The sequence below is a fragment of the Lissotriton vulgaris genome, chromosome 1_2 (genome assembly GCF_964263255.1).
Source record: "Lissotriton vulgaris chromosome 1_2, aLisVul1.2, whole genome shotgun sequence".
Lineage (NCBI taxonomy): Eukaryota > Metazoa > Chordata > Amphibia > Caudata > Salamandridae > Lissotriton > Lissotriton vulgaris.
In genome coordinates this window covers 94,786,683-94,806,043 of record NC_141686.1, presented here as the reverse complement: position 1 = coordinate 94,806,043, position 19,361 = coordinate 94,786,683, and the positions used below count along the sequence as shown (strand labels likewise).

General features: G+C 45.0%; 1 protein-coding gene across 5 annotated transcripts in view; it reads right to left on the bottom strand.

Annotated features, from left to right (window-relative positions):
- Positions 1-7,865: 7,865 nt before the first annotated feature.
- Positions 7,866-19,361, bottom strand: part of LOC147733979 (adenosine deaminase 2-like) — a 496,154-nt gene continuing 484,658 nt past the window's right edge. For all 5 annotated transcript variants that reach the window (XM_086952891.1, XM_086952892.1, XM_086952890.1 and 2 more), the window contains one exon: positions 7,866-11,234. In XM_086952891.1, the coding sequence (XP_086809017.1) occupies positions 11,123-11,234 (112 nt within the window). In that variant the 3' untranslated portion in view covers positions 7,866-11,122. The remainder of the gene's footprint in view (positions 11,235-19,361) is intronic.

The window sequence follows — 19,361 nt, the reverse complement described above, 5'->3', positions numbered from 1 at the left end:
GGCTCCGACCCGACCGCGGCAGGTACTTCAATGTTTTCTGAGGTATGGGGTGGGGGGTTTGTTGGGGTGGGTTGAGGGGGGTTGGGTTTGGGGTTGGATGGCGCTTTCACACCGAGTATTCTATGCCTTCCACGTATATTGCTACGACTGCTCTTTAGGGCTCCCACATGGCATACGCTTGAATGGCTAGCGGGTTGACAATGGCCTAGGGATCCCTTGGTACCCTTCGGGTGGTGAGCTGGAATGTCCGCGGGCTCTTAGATAAAATTAAGCGGGGGCAGTCTTGCGACAGGCCAATCGGGTGGGGGCGGATGTTCTTATACTGCAAGAAACTCCCTTGATGGGATCTAGGGTGCTTTGCCTACAGCGCTATGGGTATCAGCAATTGTTCCATGCCGGATTTACACTGGGGTCCAGGGGGGTGGCTATTCTTATCCATCGTCGGGTTCCCGATGTGCATGCTCAACAGTGGCTTGATGGGCAAGGGCACTATGTATTTATCCGCGGTACAAAAGGAGGTGGTGATGGATGGAGCATCTGAATCAGTCAAACACTCACACCCAGTCAAAAGATCTGGGTTTAATCCATCACCGTTCTTTAGCCCACTCTGCCACCCCAGTTCAGACATGGCTATATGCAAATCAGTCTGGCCCTGTGCCTCATGGGAACAGTCCAGTCCGAACTGCCAAGCCAGGTCTTCCCTGGACCGGAAACAAGCTTCCGAGGACCAGTTTCTGGCATTCCAGCCGTCTTCAGCCCGGCTTGTTTGAATCCAGTGGCAAAGTGAGCAAGGGACTCACATCTGAGCATACCCTGCCACACTTATGGCGGCCAAAAGCGGTACAAAAGGGGGTGGTGATGAGTGGGTGTGAGTGTTTGATTGGTTCAGATGCTCCGTCCATCACCACCACCTTTTGTACCGCTTTAACCTTGGCTATTCTCCCTTCCAGAGCTTCTCTGGATGACTGTATCGCCATGTTGTCCGGCAGGGGCAGCGTTTCTCCGTTTGCTCCTGGCACTGAGCACACAACCTTTGCGTATCAATCCATTCTCCCTTGTCTTGACGGTTTCGGCTCTTTATCTCTTGCCATTGTATATGATTTGTTCACCATATCTCCTAGCGAAGGTTCTTCACCTTAGTGTTGTGCTGCTCCGAGGCTTACTTCCGGATGTCTGCCTACCTATGTGGTTAACTCTGCGGTCTGGGTTGTGTAGGGCAGTCATTTTATCGACTGGCAGGTGAGGACTGGAGGGTCCATCGGGGGTAATTGTCTGGGCGGGACCATGGAGGGGAGCTCGCCAGTCTCTACTTGCTCCTCCTCGGTCCCAGGTGTCCTCGGGAAATGTCTTCCTTGGCAGCAATCACTTCCAGGACCAGTGATCCGCCGGTCCTCTCCCCCCTACAGGGTGTCTTCTCTGCCTGGGGCACCTCTGCGTTCACCCCCGTGCTCAGGCACCTCCCCACGTTCACTTAACAGGGGTAGGGGCATCACCCATGTCTTACATTTCCCCCTCAGCTCTGGTCACTACCAGGTACATCAATCCATGTATCTCTCCTTGGGCATCTCTCATGCCCTGGCAGCGTGCTGCAGCAATGCCTGGGGGGCTCCCCTACTGCCCTATCACAAATGCCTCCTGCACCTTCACTGTGCCAGTTCTCCAGGCTTACCCAGGGTGTCCCCACCTCAGTCGCACTTCCAAAACATCTGCGTGTGTGGGAGAAGAGGGCCCATGGGGAACCGCGGGATTCACCTTGTGCAATCTTGTCCTGCGTGCCCTGAGGCAGAAGGACCAGATCTGGCCAGACAGTCCACGGCCCAGGCGGCATTCTGGAGTCACTCCGCGAGGCCCACATAGGCCCGTCCTTTTCTCCTCCAGGGCCGACGCATCAACAGGGTCACTCCCAGTCGGTCACTAGGTCTCCCCCTCCGCGCGATTGCGCCGCATAATTCACACAGTGCTAGGCGGCCTCCACAGTGCCCATCAGTATGAGTCACCCGTGACCGTGCAACCTCTATCGCTGACGCAGCCACGTGTCAGCTCTGTGACTCCCTGTTGCAAGTTACACCAAGGAGAAGCATAGTAAGATTGGTTTAGCTCCAGTGGGGCGGTGTTGAAAAGGGAAGAGCGCAGGGTCAAAACATGTATTTATCTACTAATTACTTTGACACTGTTGATGGATCTGTACAAAATTTGGGAGAATCTTAGCATATTAAGCATATTATTGTTTCTAGCAATTTCATGTAGTGTCATCAAGGGGATGGGGCAGATTTCAAGGAGTTTCAAAGTTTTCATTGGCTAATAAATTTGTTACCGTTTGATGAATCTACACAAAATCTGGCAGATGTATATAAGATTTAGCTTTCTGTTGGGTAAGTCAAGTGGACAGCACAGACTGGGTATTTGTCAGGTGAATATGGTACAGCATTAAAAAATGAAATTATTAAATAAAGGACTTACATTCTTTAGTTATGGTGTGCAACAGACAACGCACACCATAACTCACAGTTGCGCACCATAACTCACACTGCTTGCTGTGCTCAGCATGGGGCGGCTCCTCCACTTGAGCTGAGCGTTGCCCCAGAGGACAGAACTGAAAAATAAAATGGGAATGAAGTTTATTTATTACCATTTTATTTTTCAGCAACCGACCTGTCCTGAACTGAGTGGCAGGATGGGGCAGAACCAGCGCTTCCGAGCGGCAGCAGGGAGCTGCGCACATTAAAATGCGCATGTCTTTTTGACTGTCCGTCTTGCGACGGCCAGCTAGACATGCGTATTTTAAAATTCTCTAAGCCAGCTGTCTTAGGCCTGCACTTTAACCCACATAGCTGTGTTAGAGCAAGTGCAGACCTCCATTGCTATTTAGAGCTCTGAGTGGGGCCGCTCCAACCAATCTTGGCGCTGCTCTCATGCTGGTGAGAGTAGCACCAGGATTGGTTAGGTCAGTTGGTTTGGTCTCGCATAAGAGAGACAACCGGTGGAGGAGGATGTTGCGTCACACTTGAGGGTAAGTGTTTTATTTATTTTTTGCGTCACACCTGCCCCCCAGCCCTTGGTAAATGGCAGCCACCACTGGTGTTCAGTGCACCCATTGGTCGTTTGTATGTCTACAAAGAGCAAAACATGGCTAGGGAATGAGTTACGAGTGAGTGCACGGTGAGTTGCACACCAGGTATTTGTGAACCACAAATTACATGACTGTTAGTGAAAGTGTGTGTGTACCTGGTACAGCTACTCTATGTTTCAAGTTGTGGCTTCTCCGCTTTCCTCAGCCCCCCGCACCCCGGGCCGCACTTCCTGGGGCGCTTTAAATTTCCATGTTCAGTCATCTCGATGCAAAACCAATCAATAAACTAAAATACCTTTCAAGGGAATACTGATGGCTGCAGCCCTATCTCATCAATCGCTTGACTCTTCCGACACAGAAAATGTGTTAAGGTGGCATATCAATTAAAAACATCAAATATTTATACGAATTGATTAGCAATTTAAATTGTGCATTATGTTATTTCAGGTTCTAACAATTCACCAAATAAACACGCTCTTTCTACCGGGAGTATCAATTGACTCATTATCAGCGCCCGAGTATATGCGTGACAAGTGACTACGATATAGTTTTTGTGAAGACGCACGTGAACGGTACATTATTTCACTGTGTTTTACATTGCAATAATTCACTGGTACACCTTTACACTTGCCAACTCTTTTTCCATGTAATTAGTTATTAAATAAAACAGTTACAGTGGCACCAGGGAGTTATAGTCGTCAGTCTACTTAACAAGAACCTTTTTTTAAATTAAATCCTGTATTCTATCGCCCTCTTGTGGAATTCTATGGAACGGCACCCACCAATTAGGATACGACCCTTTTCTTCTGGTTTTGACTGATAATTGCCACATAGTGCCCATTGCATGCCTATCTTTCTAACCAGACAATTCACAGCAAACCCTACTCGTCTGGGGTTCTTAAGAAATACGCGTGTTCCAAGACAGCCCCAAAGAGTGATAAAATGTTTTTTCTTTGGCAACGGAAGTAGAATACAGGGAGCCCGTCGCTGCAGACTGCGAAATTAGTGTTTGACCCAATTCCGGCCCAGGTCTTCTTGCCACCTCCAACAGCCAGCACTCTTCCAGCCCTTTACAAATCTGTTCTACCTCGGCACTCTAACATTTATATTTGTGCAATATCATGTAATCTTGGTCAATACGAGTAAATCAGATGGGAAATGCTAAGTGTTCATGTAATAAGAAATTATTCATGCATGAAAAGACGTCATTATAATTACTCTAAAAAAGACAGAAGAGAACATCAAGACATTTGTGCATTAGTCTTAGTCTATTTAATGTCGTTTCAATTCCAAATTTTCTAGTACCAGACACCAAAAGAAATCTGGGAATTATGCCCCACGAGATCCGATGGTAATATGTAGGATGTCAACAATGCATGTAATACATGAAAACACGGTATTTACATTCAATACACAATATTGTTAAAGCACTACTTAAGGACAAAAAGTGGCGGCCACGTTGGGGGTCTTAGTCCTAAGGCCTTCCAGGTCGTGATGGTCAAAAGATAGCCGATGAAAGCCGACACGTGTTTTGCCCAGATTTCTTTGATGTCTGGTACTAAAATATTTGGAATTGAAACGACATTAAATAGACTAAGACTAATGCACACATCTCTTGATGTTCTCTTCTGTCTTTTTTAGAGTAATTATAATGACGTCTTTTCATGCATGAATAATTTCTTGTTACATGAGCACTTATCATTGGCCATCTGATTTACTCGTATTGACCAAGATAGCACATTGCACAAATATAAATCTTAGAGTGCCGAGGTAGAACAGATTTGTAAAACATTGAACATCAGGTATTTTTACCTGTTGACCTGACATCCTACGTAGTGGGATGCCTTTATTACCTTGAGTGGCACCGTAATCTCTGTATATCCTAAATTGAAAATATGTACTCTTTAGAGAATTTGATGTGCGACCTGCCGAAACCACCACTACCATTTTCTGACATTACTCTTCCAGCCCTTGCTAAGATCATGGGAAAGAAACGAGGCTAGGAACTGCAGGCCTTTTCAGAATGGATCTAATAAGGTTCTGTGAAGACACTGGAAGCAAGTAGACTAGCAAATTATGAATATGGGGAGGGTAGCGGCAAGTTGTTGGCATGGAAGGCTAAATCAGAAAGAACCAGGAATATTATTAAGGACCTGATCGGCCAATCCACGGGGGACTTGATTACGGAAGATAGTGCTTTAGAGAGATAATTTGCTCAATTCTTTCAAGATCTATATACGGAGGATATAACCACATCTAAAGAACAGTTAAACAGATTTTTCAGTGATCTGGATATGCCCCTATTAAGTGACGAAAATAGAGAAGAATTATCAGCCCCTATAACAGTGGTAGAAGTTCAACTAGTAATCCAAAAGCTGAAGAAGGGCAAGGCGGCTGGTCCTGACACTATTCCTAACGAAGTTTATATTTTGCTGAGACAGGAGCTAGCCCCAATACTGATGGATCTCTTTAACGCGGCCAATATTTCAAAACCAGACATTCCTTCTTCTTGGGATTTGGCAACTATTATTATTTTACTCAAACCTCATAAAAACCCAGGAATTTGTGAATCATATAGACCCATTTTGTTGCTTAACAATGACTATAAAATATATAAGCAAGATCAGAAAGGATTTATGAAGGAGAGGCACTTAGAGGATCTCACACATGACCTAATTGGAGCTGTGGATCTGGCTACAGAGTATGAAAAACCCTTGTCGGTAATATTGTGTGAAGCGGCAAAGGCCTTCGATAGGGTGCTGACCTTTCTTATTTGGGGCAATTCAGTGTTTTAATTTGGGGGAAGTATTTGAGTCAGCAATTAGAACTCTCTACATGAACCGTAAGGCTTGTGTTTTGGTAAATGGCTCTCTTTCTGGCATAGTCAAGATAAGCAGGGGTTCCAGACAGGGATGCCCTCTTTCCCCTACTCTTTTCAATCTATACATTGAACCCCTTGCCACTAAATTGAGAAAATGCCAACGAATACCTCCATTTATATGTAATAATTGGGAAAAAAAATCTGGATTATATGCAGACAATCTAATGATTTTTACAACACATCTTGACTCAGTAATTTCAGCTATCTGGGAAAACTTAGAGGATTTCAGTAAAGTATCAGGCTACTCGATACATTCTTCCAAAAGAGAGATTATGCAGTGGAACACCTGTTTTAAGAGTGACCTTACCAAGAAAAAGATCAGATATCTGGGGATTGAAATAGTTCAGAATTTGGACAATCTAGCTAAAATTAACTTTGACTGTGTAACATCTAAAGTTAGAAAACAACTACAGCAGTGGGCCTCTTTACCATTAAACTTTTTAGGAAGGTCTAACCTACTGACGATGTCTATCTTACCTAAATATACCTTTCTGTTTAACACAATCCCGTTAGAATTCAAGTCGGATTGGATTAAAAAAGCTCAAGGTCTCTTCAATAGTTGTATCTGGGGAAATAAAAACCAGAGAATTGCCTGGAGGAAATGTAAGGAGAAAAAGGAAAATGGGGTATAGCGAGCCAGATCTTTTATTTTACCAGAGAGCCTTTCACTTGAAAGTATTTAGACAACTATTAAAAAGCTCCAATGATTTTACTCCTATGTTCCGTGCTTTGACGTATGGGCCACCAGACATTTCCGATCATTTCCTCTATAAGTTTGGAGACCCCAAACTCTTCAAAAAGGTTAGATTAAAGACTCTTAAATACGCCTGTCAATTGTGGATACACACCAGGAAAACCTTACATATACAATACTACAGTCACTATGCCCCGATATGGAATTCTCCTGGTACCCCCGAATGCCTGCAAGACGCTTTAGCAATCCCAATCAGGTAAAAGTGGATCAGCAGATGGGGTCAGTTGGTGGCAGATACCCAGTTAATAGCATGGCAGGATTTTCAAGAACTTACAGAAGGAGCAGTTTCCCGTTTTAAATACTGTCAGCTTTTAAGTTGGGCCAAATCTCTGAGACAGGCGGGGCACCAAAGCATAACCTACGAGGCCAAAATAACTCTTTGCCCGGGCCTTCGGAAAGAAGTTTCAATCTGGTACTGGGTACTTATACAGTCAACAGAAGACCTAACTACTTGGCACTCAGAGACATGGAGGAGGGAGCTACCGGAGATCGATCTAGAAGCGATATGGCAAGTATCTACATCGTTATTATGGCTCTATGTGAAGTCGGCACCTTTAAAGAAAAAACATCTTTTTACTATCCATAAGGCCTACTGGACCCCAAAAAGACTGGCTAAGATGGGGCAGCAATCAACGAGGTATTGCCAAAAGTGCGGTGAGCCGAATGTAGATGAAGCGCATATGATCGGTGGTGTCCCTCTATCCAATTATTCTGGCAGAAAGTGGGTAAAATTCTGTCTGGATTGGTGCGCCAAGAGGTTGAGGTGAGTCTGGCACTGGTTATGTTCAGGGTGATACCGGAGGAAGAATGCGGGGCTAATTTAAACAAATCTTTAAAAGCTCTAATATTTATCCTAGTATTATTAGCTCGAAGAGAATTGTGCATTAAGTGGATTCTACCCATTCCACCAGTAGAATCTGAATGGTTAAACTCAATCCACAGAATTGCAAAAATGGACAGAGCTACACTCTCTAATAAACTAATGAAACACTGGAGTATCTGGGATAGCTGGGTTGAATCCTCGTCTTCACTTTCAAACTTCCTTCTCCAATCTCACTTTCTCCAACTCACTTATGGGACTCTATATGTACATCTATGGTAAAAGCTTATTTGGCAACTTGACTTGACCTTTCATCCTTTCTTTTCCTTCTTTTTCTCCCTTTTTCTAATCCAATGAGTAAGAATCAGTAAACTACAGTGTTCTTTCTCAAGCAGCAATGAGAGTCACCAAGAGAGGAAGTCTACCTAGAAGAGTTGTATCCCGTGATGGTCTTCATCCCCTCCCTGGTGTAGAGAACAGGTATCTCCCTGGCCGGGTCAGACGGAGCCTACCTTGGCAATCTCTTCCTTCTCTATGGACTCACTGATCAATATATGAGGACAAAAAAACAGAAATTTATATAAAATATTCCAACACCCCAAAAATCTGATTCAATTGTGGTTTTTGTACCTTTGATTTATTTTTGTTTTGTATTCCTTCTAAAAGTTTTTCACACTCAACCTTTGAAGGAAATAACTTGTTCTTGAAATTGAATTGTAATTTTAAGAAATATTGTGGTTATACCCAACAGAACCATTGTACATTTTGCATTACTATACCCAGGTTCTGAGGGACACAGGGTCACCCCATTGTTTATCAAGCACCTTCTGAGGTACCCAGCCTAAATACCCATTTCTGTTCAATCCTTAGCAGTCTGTTGGTGAAATTGGGTGTGGTGGTGGTTCATCTCCAGGAAGTGTTTAGTGAGTTTAGTAGTCTGCTTCTCACATCTGATGGTACTCTTGTGTTCCAAAATCCGGATTCTCATTTTCTGGGTGGTCACCCCCACGTATCTGAGTCCGTAGGGACATCTTATGAGCTATATCATTCGTTCGCTGTTACAATAAGTGTGTTGTCTCAGTTCTCAGGGTTTGTCTGTGCTGATATCAATCGTCTTGGCTGAAGTAGGCTGAGAGCATACTGAGCATGTTCCGCAGGGGTAATGTCCCTGAACTGGTGGAAGACCCCATAGTGTGTTCTGCCTAATGGGCAGTGTTGGAAGTGGTCTGGTGTGTACCAAAATGTCTTTGAGAATCCGTCTCCGTTTAAAAGTGAATAGGGGTTTCTCCAGGGATTGTTTACCTTTATTCAGGATGTGCTATTTCTTGCTGATCGATTTATTTTACTTTATTGGACAAATTACTAAAGGTGTTCACACAGAAGAGTCTTTTCTGTGTTTCGTTGTTTGGAGCAGTGTCCAGCAGAGCATCCCTGTTGTTGTTCAGAGCTCGTTTGGCTGATTTCTTGACCAGAGATGCAGGGTAGTGTCTGTCCAATAGATTGCTGCGCAGTTTGGCAGCATGCACTTTGTATTTCTCTATGATGGAGCAGTTTCGTCTAAGTCTAAGGAATTGCCCAAACGGTAGGTTATCATGAAGGGATTTCGGATGGTGACCGTCGTATTGCAGAAGAGCATACCGGGCCATCGGTTTCTGGTACAACTCAGTTTTGAGATGACTGACACAAGGGACAATGAGGGGGTCAAGGAAAGGTGGGCTTTTATTCTGTATTTGCAGGTGAATCACAGGTGTATATTTTGGCTATTGAGCCACTGATGAAATTGCAATGGAGGTGGAATCGCCCCACCAGAATGTCATTGATATACCTCTTCCATAGCAAGAGGTGGGGACTGTAAGGGTTGTTTTCCGAGAGCACTTTTTCTTCCTCAGAGACATGCATATACAGATTTGTCCGACTAGGGTTAAAGGTACTGCCCATTGAAGTACCAGACACTTGTAAGTACAGTTGTTCTTCATACTGGAAGAAATTTTCTTTCATAGCCAGTGTGGCACATTTCATAATGAAAGCTATTGGTGTGATCGTATCAGGTTTGTTTAGGGTCAGAAGGCTCTCGATGGTGGTGAGGGTTTGGTCCTGTGGAATGCACGTATATAATGATTTGACATCAAAGGACACCCAGAAGTCAGTCTCGCTGTTAAAGGCAATATCCCTAAGGAGGCACAGGGCGTCTTTCGTATCTTGTAGATAGGTTGGCATGAGTTTGACCAGGGGTCTCAGAAAGAAACCACCAAACTGAGATAGTGGTTCAAGGACAGAGCCAATTCCCGATATGACTGGTATATATAAAAGTAGGAGTAATGGGTTCTTTAGTTCTCAAAAAATCTGCTTCCTTGGGTGTGATTCACTCATTGTCTAGGGCTTCAGTCACCATTGTCGTAATAGTATCCATGATCCTATTAGTTGGATCTGGCTGCAGTGGGAGGTAGGAGGTAATCATCCCCAGTTGGCGTAGGTTTTCGGACCTGTATGTTGATGTGTCCAAAATAACTGTTGCCCGCCTTTGTCAGCTGGCTTGATTGTGATGGATTTGTCGTCGCTCAGAACTCGTAATGCCTGTTGTTCCCTCTTAGGGAGGTTGTGATAGGTTGGAGGGAGAGTGCTCATTTGGGATCCTCATGTTGTGGAGAACTGCTTTCTTAAAAGTAGCCACTTCTGCAGGTAATAATCCAATTGGGGGATTAAAGGTGGATTTGTTGCAGAGATTGGTGTTGATAGCAGTCCTGTCAGTGGTATTCTGAGTTTTATCAGACAAAAAGAAGTGTATCCTCACTTTGCGTAAAAATCGGTGGATCTCTTGATGTATTTGAAACAGGTCCCCAGTAAAAGTGGGTACAAAACCAAGTCCTCAGTTAAGTACATGTTCTTCTTTTATCCGTCAACTCCCGTTGGCCTAGGTTAACTACTAAGTTGGATCTCTGCTCGTGAGGTAATAAAATGCTACATATTTAGTCTCTGATGTAGCAGCATGGCCAGAAACAGTATGTCTAAGCAAATTTGAACTCAAGTAACAAGGGTGCAGCGCAGTAGGAGCAGAGCCGGCAAGAGACGGAAATTTGTTTGTACACAATGGGCTTACGCTTCTCGGTAGTCGTGAAATCGAAACGCTGTCTTCTTGAAACCTAATATTTATGATGATGTTTAATTAGGTTCTCTACCCAATATTTATTATAATACACCAATCTATGAATATGATACTCTGTGTGTCAAGCCTGAGCACCGAACAAGTTTTCCTCACTGATCATTCTATTATTGATTCCTTGTTTTCATATGTCTTATGATTACATCTTTTTTTTTCTTCTAACATTGTATTTTTGATATTATGTTTGACCAAGCCTCCATGTTCTTTTCTTGGCTAACGGCCTGTGAAGCAAGGCCATCGATTCTTCTTGGCGAGTTTAGTCCTCTTGCAAGCCAGCTGTAGAAATATGAAAAGAGGAACATATTGGGATAAACAACGCTGGCTTCCAATTTCCCATTGAAATAGATTTTTGAGATACACATAACAGTAATATCCATTTAAAATTGGCTACTTTTGTTCACAGAATAAGAACTGTTCTTGGCGTTGAGATTTGCGCTCTAGAGCTCCTTTTCTGACTTGACATCGCTGAGCTCCTCCACAAACTGTTGCCACTTTTTATGCCAGATTACAGACGCTCTGGCCTTCATCTCTTCGGGCATGGCGCTGTACCTGCAAAAAGGAAGGTAAACTGCTCATCCCCAATCTTGAAGAAACAAGATCATTTAACAGAAACACTGGTGGTAGATAAAAAACATTTCAGTTTAAAATCTCGATTTAACATTCTAGTAAATAAAAACAAAGTTATTAAAAGACATATTATTGTAGTTCATTAATAATAATAGTATTTAAAACCAATTTACACACATAGGCATAAGGAAGGAATAGGTGGCATCCTTCTAGGGAAAGGCATGTGTTCGCTAAATGGGAATCTTCGTTAAAGAAGTGATGGTGACAAGTTACTCTTAGTTGTTAATCATGGTTTTTTTATGCTCAACTGGGAATGTGGTAGAAGGGCTTGAGGGTTGAGGAGACAATGCTGGCCTGGTTATGTTGTTGGGATTGCTGGTTGTTGGGGATGCTACTCAGAGCTGCACTGGATTATTTTCGAGTACACATGCCTAATCTAGTGGTGCGAAATGCAAAAAGCTGTGCTGAACTGACGTGCCACTGAAGTTAGCAGTGTGTTGAAAGGAACCACAGAACGAAGTTAGGCTCATAAAATAAACCTTATGAGTGTTGACCATATAAGGAGTCTGCAGTAGGCTTGCAGTGGTAGGAGACACATATGTTAATAATAACAATGATAGTAGCAACAACTATTGTTCCTCCTCGAGCCCCTCTACCTTTAATAATGAGTGATACATGGGCCAATCCTCTCCAAAAGTGCCACAAGAATATAGAATTCCCTATTGCCATGCTTCTGCCTGACCACATGTCATGTCACCTTTAAAAAAGACCTCAAAGCTGTTCTCCTTGACCAACACCTGGCATAAACCGCACCTACTCGCTCATGATCCCACCAGCTGCATACGAACCTCAAACTGCTCAATCGATTGATGATCCTCATGTAGTGCTGTACCACCTGCTCTTCATTGATATGTTTTACATTGAATATGTGGGAAGCGCTCTACCTCAAGGGTAGGCTAGGTGATTGCTCCACCCTTATGGAACATGTATATTTTCTATTTATTATTAACATGTTCTGCTTTACCGTGAAGCGCTCTGATACCTTCAGGCTATTTTGAACCAAAGACACAAAGCCCTTTAACCTACCCATCATCTTCAGATTCTAATTTCCCTGACAGCCAACTGTGAGGAGCATACACAGCAAGCTTGATTGACATTATAGATCATTTTCAACACTCGTCAGCGGGGTCATAGAAGAGTGTCATATGACCATAAAACTGTGTCAAGTGCTAAAACTATTGTTCCAGGTAATCAGTTTTTTCTTGCTGCACTGTATACCTAATCACACTAATAGCAAAATCTGTTCAGAGCAGCGTGCCTGAAGTTCTCGTTTCAAACAAATTTGTGCTTTAACAACCGTACAATAATGTCTTATAAATGTACTAATAGAGAACAATGTGGCTGCTCTGAATATTTCTGTCAACGACACATTTCCAATGTACAAATTAATTTGTTTTCTTACTTGTTTCGTGTGTCTGAAAGGTAAGGTATTGTTAGCTCGGCAAACACAAGGGGCCTGAGAGAGGAGATACAATGGCACCAACCTCAAGTGTCTACTTTTCTATCAAAGTCTTTAAGCATAGGATTAGCACAGTGCTATCCACGCAGAGATAGAAAAGAACAAAGTCTTTTGCCATTTCTACAGCAACCAGTATAAGTCAGAACCTAAACTTGAGAACTACCCAGAGTTCTCTATCTTCTTTTCTATCTCGGCATGGATAGCACTGTGCTAATCCTATGCTTAAAGACTTTGATAGAAAAGCAGACATTTGAGGTGAGCAGATCTAGAGTGTCGCTGGTGTTGAGAGTGCTCCATACAGGAGCTGCTTTCCACCTAAACTTGAGAACTACCCGAGTTCTCTGCTTCTTTTTTGCATAATTTATTCGTCACTCTAAGCCTGAAAGGGTATTTTTTTGACTTATACCGGGTGCTCCCTTGTGTCTGGACAAAGCTATACCTCTCTGAAGAGCTCTAATTAGAGCGAAACACTGTGTCAGGCTAGCTTTCCGTATATCTCCGACCTGATTAAAGTGAAACCCATCTTGACCTGGTTCCGAATCTGGTTAAACCCAGAAGCTGAGCTCAGTAGACAAATAATTAAAGATTGTCTCCAGAGAGATAGGTGCCTACACATCCCCTGGCTCAAATATGTTAAAGAAACTTTAGAGTGCATTAATCATCAAGCATTATTCATTGACCCGGAAACGATTGATACTTTCTGTAGACATCGGATTCAGAAGCAGCTATTTGACAAATATGACTGTAGCAGGAAACAATCGGACTCTATTAAAATATCTGTTGCTGCGCATTCATTAGTAAGCAACGGAGAGGGTATGAAACCTTATTTATTTTTAATGTATAATCAACAAGAGAGATTTTTAATGTGCCGTTTTAGGCTCAACTTGTTATCTAATATTTTAGCTTACCCGTCTGGTTTTACTTTAACAATTGAGCAGAAGGGTGCCTGCGGCTGCGACAATAGGTCTCCGCAGGACACCCTTCATTTTGTACTATTATGTTCTTTTTATCGAATCCCTCGCCGAAGGTTTCTTGTAGATATCTTAAAGGAGTCAACAATTTGTCATGCTAAATCTGCCTTAATATTTTTGCAAAGAGAAACCGATATGCGTACTCTGTGCTCGATCATGAGTTTTTTAAAAGTTGCTGTTAAATTAAGAAACACTAGGGACTGATTTGGGATGAACTAAATGCCTTTTCAATTTATAATAATCTCATCTTTAATACTCTATAGTTCAGAAATGTAATCTATTTTATCTTTTCTGATTTGTACTATGTATTTTTTATGATGTATTTTTATGATGATTTTAAATCATCGAAATAAAGATTTACTGAACTGACTTATACTGGGTGCTCCCTTGTGTCTGGACAAAGCTATACCTCTCTGAAGAGCTCTAATTAGAGCGAAACACTGTGTCAGGTTGGCTTGGTTGGTATTTTACCAATCCAAAGCTGTAATAATGCGCCTGGAGTGGTAAATGGCTTTTGTCATTTTAGAGCTCGGCCAGGACAGCACTGTGCTAATCCTATGCTTAAAGACTTTGATAGAAAAGCAGACATTTGAGGTGAGCAGATCTAGAGTGTCGTTGGTGTTGAGAGTGCTCTATACAGGAGCTGCTTTCCACCTAAACATAAGAGCTACCCAGAGTTCTCTGCTTCTTTTTTGCATAATTTATTCGTCACTCTATGCCTGAAAGGGTATTTTTTTTAAATCTATATATCTATATCTATATATATATATATATAACGAATATGCTACTTACCAGTATGCATCTGTTCTTGGCATGTAGGGCTGCTGACATTCATATCTGTTCATAGATCGCCGCCTAGTGTTGGATCCGGATGATTGCACATTGTTGTCCTGGAAGAGTCTTCGAAGTATCACGAGATAGGTGGCTCCTCCCCTGGACTACAGTGCGCATGGGCATCGACTCCATCCTCAGATTGTTTTTAGCCATTGTGGCCAAGATGGAGTGAAACTAAGTGAATGATGACCATGCTAGAAGCAGGTGTGAATTCTGCAGCTGCTACAGGCGCCGGGGAGGAGGGCGGGCCATATGAATGTCAGCAGCCCTACATGCCAAGAACAGATGCATACTGGTAAGTAGCATATTCGGTTCGAGGCATGTGGGCTGCTGAATTCATATCTGTGCATAGAATACATAGCAGTCCCTCCATTAACGGCGGCCGCCCGTGCCAGCTGCAGCAGTTTGGAAAAGTGTTTTTAGAACAGCCTGCCCTACAGCTGCCTGCTGTTTGGATTGCTCATCAACACAATAATGCTTTGTAAATGTGTGAGTGGTAGACCATGTGGCTGCTCTACATATGTCTTCCAAAGGAATATTTCTAAGGAATGCCATGGAGGCCCCCAACTTTCTGGTGGAGTGGGCCATTGGTGGAATGGTGAGAGTACGCTTGGCTTTCAGATAGCAGATCTGGATACATTTAACGATCCACCTATCTATACCAGTTTTGGAAATGGGGTTACCTTTGTGGTGTGGTGCAAAGGCAACAAAGAGTTGTTTAGTTTTCCTAAAATCCTTGGTCCTATCGATGTAATACATCAGGGCCCTCTTGACGTCAAGGGTGTGGAGCATTCTCTCCGCCAATGACTCAGGATTTTGGAAGAAAACAGGCAATTCAATAGTTTGGTTAATATGGAATTGAGACACAACTTTAGGAAGGAATTTAGGGTTAGTGCGAAGCACAACCCTGTTAGAATGAATTTGAATAAATGGCTCTTGGAAAGTCAGTGCTTGTAGTTCACTAACTCGCCGCAGCGATGTAATCGCAATGAGGAAAGCCACTTTCCACGTCAAGAATTGAATCTCGCAGGAATGCAGTGGTTCAAAGGGAGGACCCATCAGCCGGGTGAGGACCACATTGAGGTTCCACTCTGGAGCTGGGGGAGACCGCGGAGGAATGACTCGTTTGAGTCCTTCTAGAAAGGCCTTAATGGCAGGCACCCTGAAAAGTGAGAGATGCTGTCTGTTCTGGAGATAAGCGGCCATTGCAGATATTTGTATGCGAATGGAAGCATAGGCCAGATTACTTTTGTACAGATGGAAAAGGTAACAAATGATATTCTGAATAGATGCATCTAGCGGGTTAATGTTGTGGTCTGCACAATAAATGACAAACCGCTTCCATTTTGCCGCATAGCATGCTCTGGTGGTGGGCTTCCTTGCCTCTCGAATGATGTCCATACAGTCAGAAGGCAAGTGCAGGTAGCCAAACTCTAAGACTTCAGGAGCCAGATCGCCAGGTTGAGCTGTTGCGGATCTGGATGCTGAATGTCGCTATGGCTCTGCGTCAGAAGGCTGGGTGTGAGGCGTAGCCTCTGATGCAGTACCACGGACAGTTCTAGAAACGTGGTGTACCATGGTTGGCGAGCCCACGTTGGAGCAACCAGGATGAGAGTCAACGAGTGCTGCCTGAGCTTGCGTGCCACCAGCGGTATCAGAGGTGCTGGGGGAAAAGCGTACGCAAATTTGCCTGACCAGTTCATCCATATCGCATTGCCCTGCGACTGTGGGTGTGGGAACCTGGCGGCGAAGCTTTGGCATTTTGCGTTCTCCCTTGTGGCGAACAGGTCTATCTCTGGATGACCCCACCTTAGGAAGTACGGTTGGAGTACTGATGGATGTATCTACCACTCGTGCAATTGGTGGCTGTGCATGCTGAGCAGGTCCGCCATCTGGTTGTCCTTGTCCGGGAGGTGTTCTGCCATGAGGAAGATGTTCCTGTGAATGGCCCACTTCCACATGCTCTGAGCCAGATGAGACAGCTGCGGAGAGTGTGTTCCTCCCTGCTTTTGAATGTAGTACATGGCTGTCATGTTGTCCGTCCGGATCAACACGACCTTGTTGCACAGATGTACTTTGAAGGCTTTGAGTGCCATGAAGATCGCCATCAGTTCGAGAACATTGATGTGCATCTTCCGTTGCTGTTGTGTTCATAGTCCCTGCACTGTGTAATGGAGCACATGAGCTCCCCATCCCTGGAGAGAGGCGTCCGTTGTCAGGATGATCTGTGGCACAGGCTCTTGGAACGGTCGGCCCTTGCAAAGGTTTCGTGGATTCCACCAATGCAGAGAGTTGTATGCCCGACCGCTCACCAACACTAGGTCTTTCAACTGCCCGTGAGCCTGAGTCCACTGACGTGCTAAGCACTCCTGAAGTGGGCCCATATGTAGTCTCGCGTGCGGGACTATGGAGATGCAGGAGGCCATCATGCCTATCAACTGCATGAACACTCTTGCTGGAAGTGAGTGTTGAGGTCTGAATTTTTGTATCAGCGATTGAATGCTGCTGACTCTCACTGAATTCAGCTGGGCTGTGGCCGCCAGAGTGTTTATAGTCGCACCCAGATACTGCCGTATGTGGGCGGGCTGGAGGTGGGATTTTGGGTAATTCAGTGAGAATCCCAGATCGTGCAGGAGGTGAATGGTGTGGGACATGTGGGCGGCACACTGTTGGGCTGACTTCGCCTGGATGAGCCAGTCGTCCAGATAAGGGTAGACGTGGATGTTCCGTCTCCTGAGGTGCGCCGCCACTGTCCCCAGGCACTTTGTGAACACCCTGGGTGCCGTGGTGACACCGAAAGGTAAAACCTTGAACTGGTAGTGCTGGTTTTGTATGGTGAACCGGAGGTACTTCCTGTGTGAAGGGTGCAGTGGAATGTGAAAGTACGCATCCTTTAGGTCTAAAGTTGCGAGAAAATCCCCCTGACTGAGCAATGGGAGCACTTGCTGCAGGGTCAGCATATGGAAGTGCTCCGACAGGATGTAATGGTTGAGTGGCCTGAGGTCCAGGATGGGCCTGAGGGACCCGTCCTTTTTCGGTATCAAGAAGTACAGGGAGTAGACCCCTGTGCCTCTTTCTCGCATAGGCACGAGCTCTATTGCTCCTTTTTGCAGCATAACGGTGACTTCCTGCTGCAATAAGTGCAAATGCTCGGCCGACATAGGACGGTTTCTTGGGGGCATGTTGGGTGGAGTGGACGTTAACTCCAGACAATAACCGTATTGAACAAGTTTCCTGACCCCCCTGTCTGTGGTGATGGACTTCCAGACCGGCAGGAACTGCTGGAGTCTCCCTCCGACCGGTGTTGTGTGGTCGGGGGGGCAGTGACAAGACGTCACTGTTTGCTGGTGGCAGAGGATCTGGAGCTGTTGTTTCCACGACCCCTGCCCTTGGCGCTGTTACCACGATATCCACCTCGACCCTTGTTGGTGTATGTGGACTGAGTGTTGCCCTTGTAGTACTGCGTGGACTGGGAGAGCTGGCCTCTGGAAACGCCTCTAGTGCTTGAGCGACGAAAAGACCCACCCCGAAACTGCTGGGACTGTAAGGCACCCATGGATTTCGCAGTCTCCGTGTCCTTTTTAATTTTTTCTAGGGTGGTGTCAACCTCCGGGCCAAACAGGTGATCTGGGTTGACTGTTTGGTTAAGGATGGTGGTTTGGATTTCTGGCTTAAATCCAGAGATTCTCAGCCAGGCATGACGCCGTAGCATAACACTAGTGTTTATAGCCCTAGCAGCGGTATCAGCCACGTCCAGAGCGCACTTAATTGAAGCGTTAGAGATCAGCTTCCCTTCCTGAATCAGCATCTCTGCCGCCTCCTTGTATTCATCAGGCAGGTGCTGCAACAGGGTCTCCAGAGTATCGTAGTGTGCCCTGTCATACCTGGCCAGAAGCGCTTGTGTGTTAGAAATGCGCCAGATGTTGGCTGCCTGTGCTGCTACCCTCTTCCCCGATGCCTCAAAGACCTTGGATTCTTTGTCTGGGGGAGGAGCATCACCCGTAGTCTGAGAATTAGCCCTCTTCCGGGCATTCGAGACGACAAGGGAGTCCAGAGGCAACTGTCCTTTGATGTAGGTAGGATCAGTAGGCGCTGACTTGTATTTTTTCTCAATCCGTGGGTTAATTACCCTCGCCCTGGTAGGTTCTTTAAAGATCTCGGCAGCATGTTTTAAAACCCCTTTCAGCATAGGCAGAGTTTTAACAGTTTTTTCCGATACTGAGAAGGTATCAACAAGGAAGTCGACATCCACAGGGTCAGCATGGAGCTGTACGTTGTGATTGTTAGCTGCTCGCTCAATGAGGGCATTGAAAGCTGCAGAGTCTTCTGTAGGGGACGTTTTTGCAGTAAATAGTTGAGGGTCTTGTCCTGATTGAGGATCACCAGGGTCACCACCAGCGGCCCAGGGTTCGTTGGTATCCTCAGGGTCTGTATAGACAGGATAACTGTACTCATCCTCATCATCCCCCTCTCCAGCGTCCACATCAGAGTAAGTGGGCGAAACATTAGGAGTCTGTGGGGAAAGTGGTTCCACCAAGACGGGAGTGAAAGCAGAGTCCTTCTTTTTCTTGAGAGGGATCTTGTAGGACTCCATCGGGCATTCTGGGGCGATTTTCCGCTTGTGGAGGGAAAGCCTGCCCGTTTCGGCGTCGATGAAGTGTTCCTGATGCTCGTCCACTGAAGGTCGTCGAGGTTGTGAGCCGGGGACCATCGCTGAGGACTTCGGCGCTGAGGAGACCTTCTCGGGCACGCTGGCGACCGCCTTAGGAGCGAAAGCCTTCGGCG